We start from the raw sequence: 16,790 nt of genomic DNA on the forward strand, positions 1-16,790 counted from the left end.
TGCAGTTACCCACATTAAGATGAATGGCATGTATACATGAAAACCTGATATGCCATCAGCGCAGTATTGATCTCTGGAAATGAAAATATCTTCATTAACCATGACCCCTTTTTTCTTACCTTCCTCCTTATTTGAATGCTCACAGAGAGTTTCTGGTATATGAGGTCTATTACAAAAGGTATAGAGCAGGGCCAACCCGGGACTGTAAGCAGTATTAATCAATCATTTCATTTGCATTTTTTTTTCAGAGAGAATCATGCATTAACTATGTATGATTTTCATGGAAAAATGCAGAAATGATATCAAAATGAAACTGAAACTGAAATATGCACTTAAATGACTCCTTCCAGCTTAAACATATATTTCCAAAATCACCTCAGAACTGCATTAGTGGCCATCAGCACATTAAGACCACCTGCCCTTGGGATCATGAAAATTGTTTCCCTTCAGATCTCTTTTATACATTCAAGAACATGTCTATAAAGACCACCTTCCCACAAAGACCACCTCCTCTGTCTGCCCCTGGGTGGCCTTTGTACACAGGTTTCACTGTATTTTAATTTCCAATTGAATCTTATCAAAGTCGTCTGTTATGCCGGAAGGATGAGCTGCGAGGAGCAGTTAGTGTTTTTCTGACTTTCAACGGACAAGACAAACGTGTGAAAATTTCTAGATTTGGATTCAGTGCCGCAGATAGACTCCACCCCTAGCAACGAGGGAGTGATCTAATGGTCAGCGCGTGCCATCCTGGTTACTGATTGGTCGTGCGTAGACTGTTGGCGCTAAGCTTGCATGAATATCGCGGAGGTTGCTATGAGCAGACCTTCTATTGTCATGAGGTGAAATCTGTCTTACCTCTCCCTGATCACGATTGCGTCGGAAAGAAAACTTTGAAGGCGATTTTCTCGAAACGCTGATTTCTTTAAACCACTTGACATGGTCTCAAATCATCGATATCTCCACAACCAAGCACTTTTATGAGTCATGTTATATACGAAATAAAAGAGGAATAGTAAGGGAATAATGTCACGTCATTTTCAGAAAATTGACCCCGCCCCGACTTTTGGATCCTTTTGTCGCAGCGGGTCACATATTTTTTGTTGCCAAGGTGGTAGCCCAACTTCTATTACTGGAGGCCCCAAGTCCACTGGGCCACCACTAATGTTGAGCTACGTAGACTTATATATGTGACCGTGCACCTCAAAACGAACATAAAGTCGCACACACTGATTTTGCGTGAGGACTGAAAATAAGTGAAATGGGTCAACCCAGCCGAACTTGACTTTTTCATATTTTCTGAAACAGCGGGTCTTCTTTTACATTATGCTAAAATTTGGTATCATAAAACGGGCAGGAATGTGTGTGTTTTTTTAGCAGTTTACCTCGAATATTTTTGGTAGAATAGTGTGATTAGGTGTGTCTTTAGAATCCCTTTTTCATTTCTGAAAAACCTTGTCCACACTCTTCACTTTCAACTCTAATCACTTTTGAAAGGATAGTGCTACTGCTTTGAAAGTTGGCACTAATTATGGACAGAAGGTGTTAATGAGGCATGCCTAATTTCAGTTTAATTTGATAATCCCTTCATTGTTGTTACTCTGGTGGTTTACTTCCTTTTTTTTTGTCCCATTCATCGCACAGCCAGCACGGCTTGGTAAAGATTAAGCGCTTGAATAGACACTGTACTTCAGAGCCTCTTTTCTCAGTTCACACTTTTCCTGAGTTTGTGCGTGCTTTCCAATATTCAGATAGGTTAGGAGAGTCCATTTGATTTGAGTTATACATCATTTTAAAGCTTAACGTCTGCTCTTTCAGAATATGGTCTCAACTAAAAAATCATGTCTGGCGACTTTTTGTTTGTTTTGAGGTGCAGGGTCACATATATATTACACCTTACATATGTCAGTGGGCACTGAAAGGTTATCAGCACTGCCCTCGTGTGCCAACTCGTTTGGCATTCACTCAGCTATCTTCTTATTTGTTGTTTGTGGAATCACCTCACAGCGAGCAAAGTGCGATGTTTTTGATGTGACATGCATCGCACAAACATCCAAACATGTGTGTCTTAATTATATGATGCATCATTAATAAAAGCGTTTGCTTTCTCCCTGAACTTTATCTCAAAACAACTGTTGTATCCTCAATGACAAACCAATCAGTTTTCTTGGCACCAGTTACAACTGCAAGCCATAAATAGCCACGGGGTTCATAGCTGAAATGTCAAAGCAACAACAACAAATCAAAGAAAATTTGCGCGCTGTTGTGCATTATCAAAGATGGTAGCTCCTATCATAATGTGCTGGAAAAAACAAGAACGCAGAATGTCATAGTTAACAACTAGTCCAGGGTAAAAACAACATCAAGCAAAGCTGATTAAAAAAAACAACAACAGGGAACATAACTTCATCATAACAATGATCCAAAAATAAATGCATGTCACAAAAAAAAGGAAAAAAAAAACACTTGACTTATCTCACCTCATCTAATCAAGGTAACTGAAATATACAAGTAGATTATAAATAGAGCACTTGTGTCGTAGTGCCTAATATTCTATCCCTCAAAGCATGTCTCCGAAGATACCAAAAGTGAGACAAACTCAATGCATGTATTGGAATACATTTTCACCACATTCTAATGCAGTCAAACCTGACTTCAGTGACCACCTGTATGTAAAGATCATCTGCCCATTAAGACCACAAACTTTGTTTCCATTGAGATAACTTAACAAGCTCATGAACCTGTCTTTAAGGACCACCTGCCAATGATGACTGCTTTCTCTGCCTGCCTTGGTCGTTCTACACAGGTTTCACTGCAGTGCATTGTTTCAATTTATTAGGCCAGCTTGATAGCAGATTCTGCACTCTTGAGTGACTGTAATGTTGTGTCATACAGTTTGATGATTCATTTTATTCTTGGTTGCTGTAATATGCACTTTGCTGTATTTTCAAACAGTGATGTCGTATACAGACTATTTTCACCATATTGAAACTTCAGCACATATCAAGCTCTGTGATATCAGCACCCTGCCCAGAGAGGCCACCTTTATATATATGAGGACCACCTGTCTATAAGGGTGCTGTTCATTATTCCAAAGGTTCGCTATTCCGAAGGTTCGTTATTCCGAAGGTTCTTTAATCCGAAACACACAAATTCACTATCGGGTATACCTAGAGGTTCGTTAATCCAAAAATGAAAAAAGGTTCGTTAATCCCAACATTTGTAGCGTTCTGTAGGTTCGTTATTCCGAAGGTTCGTTAATCCGAAAATGAAATAGGGTTTGCTATTCCGAACACTCGTTTATCCGAAAATGAAATAGGGTTCGTTATTCCGAAGGTTCGTTAAACTGAAAATGAAATAGGGTTCGTTATTCCGAAGGTTCATTGATCCGAAAATGAAATAGTCCGTAACGAACCTTCGGAATATCGAGCTTTGTTTCATTTTCGGATTAACGAACATTCGGAATAATGAACCTTATTTCATTTTTGGACTAATGAACCTTTGGAATAACAAACCTTATCACATTTTCGGATAAATGAACCTTCGGAATAACGAATCTTCGGAATAACGAACCTTCGGAATAACAAACCCTTGGACTAAAGAACCTTTGGAACAACGAACCTTCGGAATAGCGAACTGTAACCATCTATAAAATGCACCTGTTGACAGAAAACACCTGTCTACAAAGACCACCTGTCCGCAAAGACAACCCTTCCACTGAGACCTGTCCATAAAGATCACCATTCCATAAATATGACCTGACCATAAAGACCACCTGCCTACTAGGACAACCTGTTCAAGGAAACTACCTATTCATTAAGATACCCATCCATAAGACCACCTGAGCTGTGTATAGAGACTTGCTACAAATGTTAATGTACCTGTCCAATTAAGACCCCTGCCCACAAAGACCAATTCTTCTGTCACCCTTGGATGGTCTTTGTACAGGGGTTTCACTTTGTCTGACAACCAAAAGTTCTGCTACATGGCATCATGCTTTCTTCTTCCTCTTTTTTTCCCTCTTGTTCTTGTTCTTGTTCTCCTCCTTCTTCTTCTTCTTCCTCCTCCTCCTCTTCTTCTTTTTCTTCATCTCTGTCTTCTTCTTCTTCTTCTTCTTCTTCTTCTTCTTCTTCTTCTTCTTCTTCTTCTTAATTCTTTGGAACAATGAATCTTCAGAATAACGAACTGTAACCATCTATAAAAGGCACCTGTAGACAGAAAACACCTGTCTTCTTCTTCTTCTTCTTCTTCTTCTTCTTCTCTCCGTTAATCCGAAAATGAAATAGGGTTTGCTATTCCGAACACTCGTTTATCTGAAAATGAAATAGGGTTCGTTATTCCGAAGGTTCGTTAAACTGAAAATGAAATAGGGTTCGTTATTCCGAAGGTTCATTGATCCGAAAATGAAATAGTCCGTAACGAACCTTCGGAATATCGAGCTTTGTTTCATTTTCGGATTAACGAACATTCGGAATAATGAACCTTATTTCATTTTTGGACTAATGAACCTTTGGAATAACAAACCTTATCACATTTTCGGATAAATGAACCTTCGGAATAACGAATCTTCGGAATAACGAACCTTCGGAATAACAAACCCTTGGACTAAAGAACCTTTGGAACAACGAACCTTCGGAATAGCGAACTGTAACCATCTATAAAATGCACCTGTTGACAGAAAACACCTGTCTACAAAGACCACCTGTCCGCAAAGACAACCCTTCCACTGAGACCTGTCCATAAAGATCACCATTCCATAAATATGACCTGACCATAAAGACCACCTGCCTACTAGGACAACCTGTTCAAGGAAACTACCTATTCATTAAGATACCCATCCATAAGACCACCTGAGCTGTGTATAGAGACTTGCTACAAATGTTAATGTACCTGTCCAATTAAGACCCCTGCCCACAAAGACCAATTCTTCTGTCACCCTTGGATGGTCTTTGTACAGGGGTTTCACTTTGTCTGACAACCAAAAGTTCTGCTACATGGCATCATGCTTTCTTCTTCCTCTTTTTTTTTTCCTCTTGTTCTTGTTCTCCTCCTTCTTCTTCTTCCTCCTCCTCCTCCTCTTCTTCTTTTTCTTCATCTCCGTCTTCTTCTTCTTCTTCTTCTTGTTCTCTTTTAGGTCTGGACGAAGTCTCCCCAGCGATTTATGATTTCTCAGAAAATCAGTCATAGTTAGGATGACAAAAGCCCTGTCTGGATGAATTCTCAAATTTTTTCCCAATCATGGAGGAAAAGCAGAAAAAACCCAAACAAACAATGAAGGTGGTGAGGGTTGGACATGGATAAAGAGAAATGATTCTAAAACAGTCATGCTTAGACATCAAAGTTTTAAATAACATGTTTGTTTTTTTTGGGGGGGTGGGGGGGGGGGGGTAATATTATCATCACATGCAAAGTATGGCAGATGCCATTTGCATTCCTGTAGTATACCATTCAGGAACCAGTTCTAGAAACAGGTTTATGCCACGACAACTCTTTGAAGGTCTTTCTGCCACATTATAATGTATCTCACTAGGCGTGGTCAGACTGGCGAAAGATCGAGAAGTTTAAGATCGCGAAGTTTCAGTTTCTAGTGGTCACACTCGCAAAAAATTGAGAAGTTTGGCGGGGGTGCGGAAATATCCCTAGATAGGGTGGAAAGTTTTGCAAGAAGTTTGCAGGTACACTGGCAAAACTTCGAGATCTTAAAGACCGCGATATTGAAACTTCTCCAACTGTTCTCCATCTTTTGCCAGAGTGACTGCGGCTATTGTCAAGGAGCCTAGTGGGTGCATTCACTTGACATTTGATATCAACAAGTTTGATGAAAGTCTTGAAGAACTGACAGATGAGACAAATGCAAGATTATTATGGGGCTGTTATAGCATAAGCATTTAAACCTACAAGACAGTACCATCATGCAAGCCAATGTTGCAGCAAAAATCAATTAAAACGAGATATGAAACTCGTCACGCTGACGAGTTAGGTGATACGCTTGGGGTCATCAGGTGTCGGTCATCTGTGATCGACAAAGAAAAGAATGTGATATAGGCACCTTGAAGTTATATTGAGCGTGCATGCAAAACCGTTTCTCTAACCAATCGGCCACGGGACATCCCCGGAAATGGTAAGGCAAAAAAAGAAATGTATGGATATTACAGGGGGAAAAAGTCAATGCCCACTCAACAATCGTGGCCGCGTGAACATGTATTGCATTGCTAGACGGAAATGCGGCCTTGTAACGACTGATGTCGCTATGCCATTTCTGGCAACTTGGGAAAAATACGCGCCGTAGACATAAAGCCTATAATCGGCTGGTTTTGATACCTTGCCTTTAATCACAATTTTCAGTGTGATGACGTCATCAAATTACAAAACAATGACATGGTTTTGAAAGACAAATGTTCAAAGTACAACACCTCTGTCGTCGTCATTACATACTATGATCGGTTTGACAAAGTCAACCTGCAAAATGTTGCTGCAGTCGAAGCAATGTGGTCTCCAACACACAAAAAAGAGGGATATGGCGTGTGTCTGTGTGTCTGTGTGTGTGTATAGGTGCGTTTATATACGAACGTGATTTCTACATGGACGAATATGTAATACAAAATTGAAGAAAAAAAGTAAAATAGCTAAGTATTTTGTTTCGTGATCTTGTGGGGTTCGAACCCGCAACCTCACGTCTCTGAGACGTCGCCTTTAACCACTCGGCCATATGTCTCGGCGAGAAAATATGAGGAACGTAAACTTATGTATGTGAAAGCTGAATCGGGAATCGTTTTGTCCACATTCCATTCTCATTTTCAGTTTTAAACTGCAAAATTGTCAACCTGATGATGAGATTTCAAAAAATAAAATGCATGATTACTGAAGCTTATTGTCTCAGCTACAACATACTTAAGTTTCAGAGGAAATGAAGCAAAATCAGCTGAGATAAAGGTGCTTAAACGTTGTCAAGTCAATGCATGGTTTTAAAAAAAATCACCTCCCATAGACATAACACGTAAACTTGTCCGATTTTGCATCTTTACCTTTAATCACAATTTAAGGTATGATGACGTCATCAAATTTCAAAACCATGACTTGGACTTAAAAGGCAAATGTTCAAAGTACAACATATCTGAATTTGGGATAATATTGAGCTTAAACAACAGAGATACGAGCAAATGAATGTCAGAAACAGTACCTCAAAAAAATTAATTCCACTTTTTTGATTTCAGATGATGATATGATGACGTCATAATGTATTTAGGGAAATATTGATACTTGAAACGTTATTTTCAATTCATATGCTTTTGTAATATGGAATAAAAACATAGGGTCACCTGACGTTTTAAAGAGCTATGGCGAAATAAACAAAGACATGTTTTTCGCTATATTTCCACATAGACGCGAACACGAAATTTCAACTTTGACGCCAGCGCATTCCTTTGTTATAGGTCGAAATTGATCGGAAATCAATGGATATTGTTACTTAATGTATCAGGAATCCAAATCTGTCAAAAAAATGTGAATTTTCATGTTGCTTACGCGCACTGTGCGCGGAAATGCGCGGACGGACGCGAACGCGCGAAACGCTTAAAATTGTCTGAAACTTCGAGATTTCCCATTGGGAAGTTGTTTTAAGCATTTAAAAACTTTGACGCGCGCTAATGCGCGCGTAATGATGACCTAGGTAATTAGCATTAAAAAGTAAGATAGAGCGTGACCTGAACTTTATGTCCAACGAAAATGATACAGAAATGACCTTTAGTTATGAAGTTATGATCGATCATGTAACACGGTCCGAAAATCACAAAATGGCGCCTAGATGACGTCATAGATATGTTACTGTCATGAAAACCTTATTGTGGCTAGATATTGTCATGAGACATGTTGACTGAAAATGTCATGTTATTCCGTCATGTCAATGTTGAGATATTCACGACACAAAATGTGCCAGAAAGAAAGAAGAATAAAAAGAAAGAAAGGAAGATTTTGACAAACACAATAGGTGATACGCTAAAAGCGTATCACCTAATTATCATTTACGAACTTAAACTGAAATAATTGATAATTTGTGTACACTATTCCATGCAATAATCTATATTGAAAATCCCTCAAAACAGAACTCAAAGTGCTACTTCTTATCCTACTAAATATACATTTTATATTTCTATTGACATGACGATCGATCACATGAACATGAGGCAGCTATTAGTACCTGTATGAAATTATTATAGGCATGGTTATCAAATTCCCCTAAAATTTCCTTATAATTGCTTTATTTTTACACACAGTTAAGCTATCCCTTTAAACTCGTCACAGTTTAATTAGAATCATTAACATCATACATTAGTACCATATTCAGTTCCATAGCTGATCACGTTTGCTAATTAATTAAGATTAATTGTCTAGAATGTGTCATATGGCCAACCTGTATACACACGTACACACACACACAATGCTAAATGTATGTATCAAACCTCTGTAACACAACTTTGAACTAACTGTAGGAATTATCGCTGTACTTATCATCTATACTTTTTATCACTATCTGAAACTCCACAAAAACCACTAATTGACAAATAATCATCAATACAGAAGACTGACTTAAAGGAACAATTCAAATACCTTTTTTACAATGTATAGCTTGTTCCATGTATAAATCAGCACAAAGTAACCACGACTACATTGTGTTACTGAATTGATATGAACAAATTTCATTTTATTACGATATTTTAAATCAGTTTGAAAAGCCCAGCCTGCAAAATTTTGCAGCAGTCGAACTAATGCAGTCTCCAACGCAAAACAAAGGGATACTAAGTGAGTGTGTGCGTATAGTTGTGTTTACATGCGAACGTGATTTCTACATGGACGAAGGTGTAGTACTCCATTGAAGAAAAAACAAATTAAAAAAATAATTATTTTCTTTCGTGCTCTTGTGAGGTTCGAACCCGTACGTTTACAACCTCACGTTTCTGAGACGACGCCTCTAACCACTCGGCCATACGTCTCGACGAGAAAATTAGAGGAACGTAGATTTATGTACGTGAAAGATGAATCAGGAATCGTTTCGTCCACATTCCATTCTCATTTTCAGTTTTAAATTGCAAAATTGTCAACCTCATGAGGAGATTTCAAAGAATAAAATGCATGATTACTGCAGCTTATTGTCACAGCTACAACATACTTAAGTTTCAGAGGAAATGAAACAAAATCAGCTGAGATAAAGGTGCTTAAACGTTGTTAAGTCAATGCATGGTTTAAAAAAAACTCACCTCCCATAGACAATACACGTAAACTTGTCCGATTTTGCGTCTTTACCTTTAATCACAATTTAAGGTATGATGACGTCATCAAATATCAAAAGCATGATATGGACTTAAAAGGCAAATGTTCAAAGTACAACATATCTGAATTTGGGATAATATTGAGCTTAAACAACAGAGATACGAGTAAATGAATGACAGAAACAGTACCTCAAAAAAATTAATTCCACTTTTTTGATTTCAGATGATGATATGATGACGTCATGAGTTTTCCTGGCAATATTGGTACTTGAAACGTTATTTCCAATTCATATGCTTTTGTAATATGCAATAGAAATATAGGGTCAATGGACGATTTAAAGAGCTATGCCGAAATAAACAAAGACATGTTTTTTCACTATATTTGCAGAAAGACGCGCGCGCGGAATTTCAACTTTGACGCCAGTGCATTTCTTTGTTATAGGTCAACATCGATCGGAAATCAATGGATATTGTTACTCAAAGTATCAGGAATCCAAATCAGTCAAAAAAAAATGCATTTTCATGTTGCTTACGCCCTCTGCGCGCGAAATTGCGCGGACGGACGCGCACGCGAGAAAATGTTTGAAACGCTTAAAATTGTCTGAAACTTCGAGATTTCCCATTGGGAAGTCGTTTTGAGCCTTTTAAAATTTTGACGCGCGCAAACGCGCGCGTAATGAAGACCTGGGTAACTAGCGTTAAAAAGTAAGATAGAGCGTGACCTGAACTTTATGTCCACCGAAAATGATACAGAAATGATATCCAGTTATGAAGTTATGATCGATCATGTGACAAGGTCCGAAAATCACAAAATGGCGCCTAGATGACGTCATAGATATGTTACTGTCATGAAAACCTTATTGTGGCTAGATTTTGTCATGAGACATGTTGACTGAAAATGTCATGTTATTCCGTAATGTCATTGTTGAGATATTGACGACACAAAATGTGGCAGAAAGAAAGAAGAATAAAAAAAAAGAGAAATTTTGACAATCACAATAGGTGATACGCTGATAGCGTATCACCTAACAACTACAGCATCCATGCCAAATCACTTGTTAGGGTCATTAAATACAATCACAATGACATTCTCTCAAGGAATTAAGATAATATGTCAATCAATCTGATTAAAACACAAGCCCACCTGTTCTCCAAACGACTTTCCCCGACCTTACTCAAAGATGAGATGGCAAAAAGTTTTGGGGGTGGGGGGTGGGAGAGGGGTCTGGTGCCACTTTTGTCTCTCTGGACAAATTTCATCAGACATGCTGATGATTCTATTTCATCTTTACCAGGCTGGCATTCGGCAATTCCTCCCCTGCCAAGTTCTGTTCCATCTTAAACCATAAAAAGTCATTCATTTAGTATGATTTGAGGCAGCCTCTTCAAAAGGAAATTTCTCAAACTGGGAAAATTGGAAAAGTATGATGAGAGAATAACACATGGTGATGGTTTTGCAGTTTTGTTTTTGTTGTTTGTTTGTTTTTTGTTACATTTTGGGGGGTCTTTTTAACTCTTAGATTCAGTTGGTGGATGTGAGCCAAAGAATCTGAAATGTCCTTCCATTTCTGTTGACGGACAGGGCCTTTTAATAGTGGGACTACAAACCAGGCATGGCGACAGTCTGAAATTTAGCTTAACTAGAACCAGACAGAATAGAGAACAACAATTTGTACTGGATAATGACTGATATGAACGCTCCTCAACTCCCCTCCTCGATATCGTTTCAAGAATTCAATCTTCAAACTAGAATAGACTTCAGAGAAAAGTGGACATGGCCATTGTCAAGAGGAAAAAATGGTTCAAAGGACTGATTTGCGAAATCAGTACATTCCTATTCAGTAGCATAACAGGACTGTCTTAGGATATAATGAAGGATCCACTTCTGCCTTAAACTGCCAATACCTTCTCAATAGATCACCACAGAGTGTACATTCTCCAATGTTTGTCAACTGAAACACATTTGGCTACATTCTATGTAATTTTCTCTTGTTGTCATCATATTTCAATAGTTAAAATGCACAACACACATAGCGTCAAGACATAAAACTTAGCTGCAGCATTTATAAAGCAAGAATATTCTATAGTGTCCTGAAATTAGAACCAGACTTTTATTGAAAATCATGCGTGCCATTTTCCAGTGCAAGCACCACAGTGTAATGGTTATAACCCAGAATTTTAAGCAAAAGGCTTTAAGTTCAAATTTAGTCTGGTGCATTTAACCTAGGAGAAGATATTTTGCCCACAAATGTTCATCTTGACCCAGGCATAGAAATGAGTAGGCCTACCTACGCTGTACCAATGCTGAGGTAATCATAATGGCAGGCCCCTCTGCAAGGACAGAGACTAATTAGGGTTAATGGTACCTTAAAAAGAGCTTCTTCTTCTTCTTATCAATATCATCATCATTACGATAATCATCATTATTACTGATAGAAGAAATAATTATTACTACAATTTATATTATCTTCAATATAAAATGATAAGAATCTATCATCCTCTCCAATATGTGTGATTGCCCCTTTTCTTTCTTCATTCTACAACACTTGACTAAATTCTTAAACGCTCGGAGCCATTCACACATATTCTACAAATGATGCTTGTCATAGAGCAGTTTCTATCAAAGAAACCTTGAGGTCAGATGTCTAGCATATGAAATTTTAAGTTTTAATAAGTCATTTGAAGATTGATGATGCAAAACTGGGCATCCTCCCGGTATACTATGGCCTGGGTTTTGTTTGCTTTGGGGTTCGTGCTGTTGTTGTTTTTCTTCTGTGATATTCTTTATAATATGTTCATCTCATCCCCTACCCATCGTCATTGCCAAGACAATACATGATGAGGGAGGGGGGAAATATGATTTTCTCAGACTTTCCCTCTCAGACGGTGGCAAAACATGTCGTGAGAAGACAGGACACATGTTCACCCATGTGCATACAGGCCAAGCATGAGAGCAATGAACTCGGATGGCAAGTTATTGTAAAAGTTCCAGTTGGAAGGGGGGGAATTGAAATACTTGCAGTGAAAAGGTCTTGACAGTCAGGATCGGTACGTTCACGTCGGCATGCTCCAGTTCCACCCCGATCCGCCTCGTGTCTAGGTACTTCAACAGTCCTCCGAGTGCTCGGATCTGTAGCAGAATCAAAGACAATCTTAATGTAAGAATTTCACACATTCGAGCCCATACTGACGCAAAGATGACATTGCAGTTTTGAGAAACGGTGTATGAAAAAAAATTAGGACGAAACATATAAGGAGAAAAGGAAAAGGAAAAGAAGGCGAGGGGAGATAAAACACACATTCAAAAAGAAAATGATTATGCAGTAGAAGGAGAGATTGATCTGTAAAGCAGTCCAAAAAAAAGGAGAAAGTAAAGATATATTGATGTGAAGAAGCAGAAAACACTAGACAATACAAAAATCCTGCATAGAGGAACAAGAAGACAAAACAATGCAGAAGGAGGATGAAGAAGTGCAAATGAGAAGAAAATTACAAGAAGAAAAAGAGAGATGAAGAAGAAAGAACAAGTTGCAGTAAAAAAGAAGAAGAAGAAGAAGAAAGAAAGAAACAGATGCCGAAAAAGAAGAGGGAAAAGACTGAAAGAGAAGAGTACCAAGTAGAAGCCCGAAAAAAAAATGTCAAGGACAATGAAAGGAATAAATTGATCAAGCTGGAACAGGCTCTGGTATACAATTCAGCCAAGTGATGATCCCAAACACAAATTACAGTGATTACTATGTTCAAGGCTGAAGTGTAGAACAGTGACAGTGATATGTGATCACCCGTGCTGGCATCCTTGTTAGCCATGCAGACAGCCGGACGAGATGTACCTAATTCTGGGTAAATCACTCCAAAATTTGACATATCCTCCGCTGTCTTCGTGTGATGAAACCACAGGGGTCTAATAATTCAATTTCATTTATTCCTCGCAATACCCAATCCCGACACTTTTTTTTTTTTTTAACTCTCCCTCGTAGCAACGCACAATCAAATTCAAGATTCTGGCCTCAAAGAGTACAGTAAGGTAGTAGTAGCTACAGTCAACGGAAGAATGCCATGTCTCACGACAGAAACGCCCCTTTGTATTTGCCAGTCAATCAAACAGCTCATTTGGCATACTCAAGTATGCACAGCATGACACTGAGAGAAGTCTCTTTTTTTTTCTTTTAGGAGTTAAGAACAATAATCATGACAAAAAAAAACACACTAAACAACTTTCTACAAAACTTGTTGAAGTTTTATCCATATGTGGGAATTATGGCTCAACAGTAGGCCTACTATTCATGTTGCCACGCTTAAAAAACCTGCCCTGCAAATAAAAAAACAAAACAAAGGCAGATTCTGAAAATTGGTAGTCAATCACACTTTGATTGTGCTTTTCCAATCACGCATTAATACAGTAATTATCATTAATGTTTCCCTACACAGACTGTCTGTGAAATAAACAAAACAAAAAAACAAAACAAAAAAATGTCAAGATCATTTATCTAGACACTAATAACCAATGATTACGTTAGACCCTAAAAAGAACAACCGATATGTTTGTGGGGATGATGTGGCATTCATAAGAAGATACAAACAAAAACAAAATATCATAAAGGCAGGACACACAGAATTTATTACAGGGTAACTGACAGAATCATGAAAGATGTTGTTTAAAGTTAACCCGTTGAAGACTAGTCCCGAGTATACTTGGGCAGGTGTCTATGGTAAATGCGTGTTGGAACAAAATGAGCCCGTTCTCAATGGGTTAACATGAACAAAAGTGATTATAAATGGCTTATAGGCATGTGTGTCTGATTATATTCTGTCTCTTAAAGTCAACTGAAGAAATTGAGTGAATTTCCAGTTCAGCAAAATGACAAGCATAATGATAGATTTTCTCATGATGCACACTAAAGATCAGTCCATTCACAGGAACAAAATTAAAATGAAAACCATCCCATCTGTTTGACATATCTCCTCTTTATCTTTCTCTCTTTTATCTGTCTCCCATCCTCATTTCTCTTTCTCCCTCTTTTCTTTACTTCCTTTCTCTCTTGTCCCACCCCCCCCTCCCTCTCTCAACTTCCCCCTCTCCCTCTTTCCCGCCCTTTCTCTTTCTCACAAAGTTCCTGCCACGATCCATCAGTAGGCCATATGCTATAGCCGTGATTGACGCTCGCGTGTAAACTCTCGATTAAATTGCGCCATCATACAGGGAAACGCTTCCTGCAATCCGCCGTGACACACTCGCAGCGGAGAGGGGAAACTATACGGGAAGTCCAGCCAGCCCCCTCAATCACAGAAAATGCCGAGTGAAAAAAAAGGAGTATAAGACAAAAAAGTAACAGAAAGAATATGGTACTCTCTTTCTCTGTTAAAGAACTGGAAACGAAATGACTCAGCATCACAAGATTGTATCTATCTAGGATGAGAAAAGTAGACATTGATGGCACGCTCGAGGACAGTTTGGAAATAAACTGGAATCTGGAGATACTTTCCTCTTCTTTTTCCTCTCCATCCTCTTGTCCAGCTGAGTTTGTCATTTTAGAATTGTGGACAACGAGGGCGCTTAGCAGAAACCTGGACAATGCCAAGATCACAAACCTACCTTACTCTGCCACTGTCTTCTTTTATCATTCGGCCACATTCCTTCCTCTCATCATAATCACTTTCTATTGTCAAAGATGTCATAAATGATCAGTGTAATCATAGACATCTTCTTAATTATCTTGGCCATCATAGTATCCATCATCATGGCAATCGTTAATTTTCTTCGCGATTATCATCATCATCACTGAATTGCAACCATCACCACACTTTTATCATCTCAGTTATCATTATCATCATCATAACCACCACCATTCTTATCATTATCGCCTATATCTCATCATCATTATTTTCATCATCATCTCCAATCCCATCATCACCATCACCACCATCATCACCACCATTAGTGTCAAAATCTTCAGCATCAAGACTGCTCACAAAGAGGATTATTTCCTGTTAAAATATCATCTCCATAATCATCATAAATGACTTCATTATAGCTGTGCCTCCCTCCCAGTCATTTCTATTGATTTCATAAATTTGAGCAATTAATATGATTATGCTATATCTCACAAATCAAACTCTAAAAGCACAGTCAACATCATGACCACCTCACCTGCATAATCAATGGGGATGTTACTGGATAATCATGGTGCTAATCACCGGCATGCAATATTTTCACAGGTAGCGTCATTTTCATAACTTCATTCATTTTCTAGTTTGCGCAAATCATTTCCTTCTCATTCACACCTTCTTCATCATTTTTTCTTTATTTTTATCATCTCCTCTTCCATGCTCATGGTTGTTTAAATGTGAATCATCAGCAAGAAATCTGTCTTTCTATCCATCTGTCTGTCTGTCTGTCTGTCCGTTTCTTCATCATTCTAGCTGTCTCTCATTGCTGACGTCAGGTTGATACAACTCTAATAAGACGCTTCCCTCTAGAAGTTTCGGTCTAAATGTGAATCACACAGGTCGAAAAAGAGAGATTTGACACTTGTACCATTCTTTTTTTTTCTCTGAATATCAGATACCTATTTCTCACAATTTTTTTTTCTCCGAAACAATTATATCCCACGCTGGCTTTCAGGGACAAGCAGCAGTAGCTCTGTAAACTCAATTATCGGGAACTGGAACTCTGTTATTTTTGAAGGATTTGATATCTCTCTCTCTCTCTCTTCCCTGATGCAACTGAAACTAAAACTGGTGTGCGGTCCTTCGAAAGAGTGTGAGAAGTCACAGAAACCACACACACAAACAGACACACACAAACACACACACAAACACACACACAAAAACACATGCTGAGAAAGGGGGGGGGGGATAGAGTGGGAACAAAATGAGCAGAACTTGAATTTGTCAATTAAACATGGGTAAGGTTATTGAATCAAATGCAGCCGTCACAAGATTACAAATGCATCCTATGCCATAATCCTTTGGACGATTGAATTTCACACAAGTTCTTTGTTTTGCTTTGTTTGTTTGTTTGTTTGTTTTTTACTCAAAGGTAAAAGTTTCTGAAGGGTGGGAAAAGACCCTTTCAAGGTTTGCATCCTACTGTGAGAGAGTCAGGCTGGGTTCAGATTATAGATACAACCAAGTGGCATAACAAAGCTGGGGTGACAAGACCTTGTATCTCAAATTTTGGTGAAAACGACTTTTTTGGATTAATGGTCAGATAATCAGTTAAGTGATGTCCTGTCCAAATCCTAGCTGTCTTACCCCAAAAAACGAAGCCACCACAGCATGTCAAAGGAAAGGCTATCTCATTTGATACAGTGCTTTGGATGCTATGTTTGTTTGTTTTTTGGTGGTTTTTTTTTTTGCTCTCCTGAACATTTGACATTTTGTAGATATGATGCCTTGTCACCCAGTGACAATAAATAACACCAAATATTTCCATTGTAATTAGTGAGACAAGCATGTCAATTACATCAATGAAAAACACACACACACACAAAAACAACTACTGAAACGAAAAACTATTTCTGCCAC

General features: G+C 38.4%; 1 protein-coding gene across 1 annotated transcript in view; it reads right to left on the reverse strand.

Moving 5' to 3' along the window:
• LOC139745228 (mutS protein homolog 5-like) overlaps positions 1-16,790 on the reverse strand; it is a gene marked incomplete at its 5' end in the record, with an annotated part of 65,642 nt that overhangs the window by 25,109 nt on the left and 23,743 nt on the right. Inside the window, one exon of the mRNA XM_071655635.1 lies at positions 12,284-12,393. Within this exon, the coding sequence (XP_071511736.1) occupies positions 12,284-12,393 (110 nt within the window). The remainder of the gene's footprint in view (positions 1-12,283; positions 12,394-16,790) is intronic.

The sequence above is a fragment of the Diadema antillarum genome, unplaced genomic scaffold (assembly GCF_040938485.1).
Source record: "Diadema antillarum isolate AM-2024a unplaced genomic scaffold, OU_Dant_1.0 seq00001242_RagTag, whole genome shotgun sequence".
Taxonomy (NCBI): domain Eukaryota; kingdom Metazoa; phylum Echinodermata; class Echinoidea; order Diadematoida; family Diadematidae; genus Diadema; species Diadema antillarum.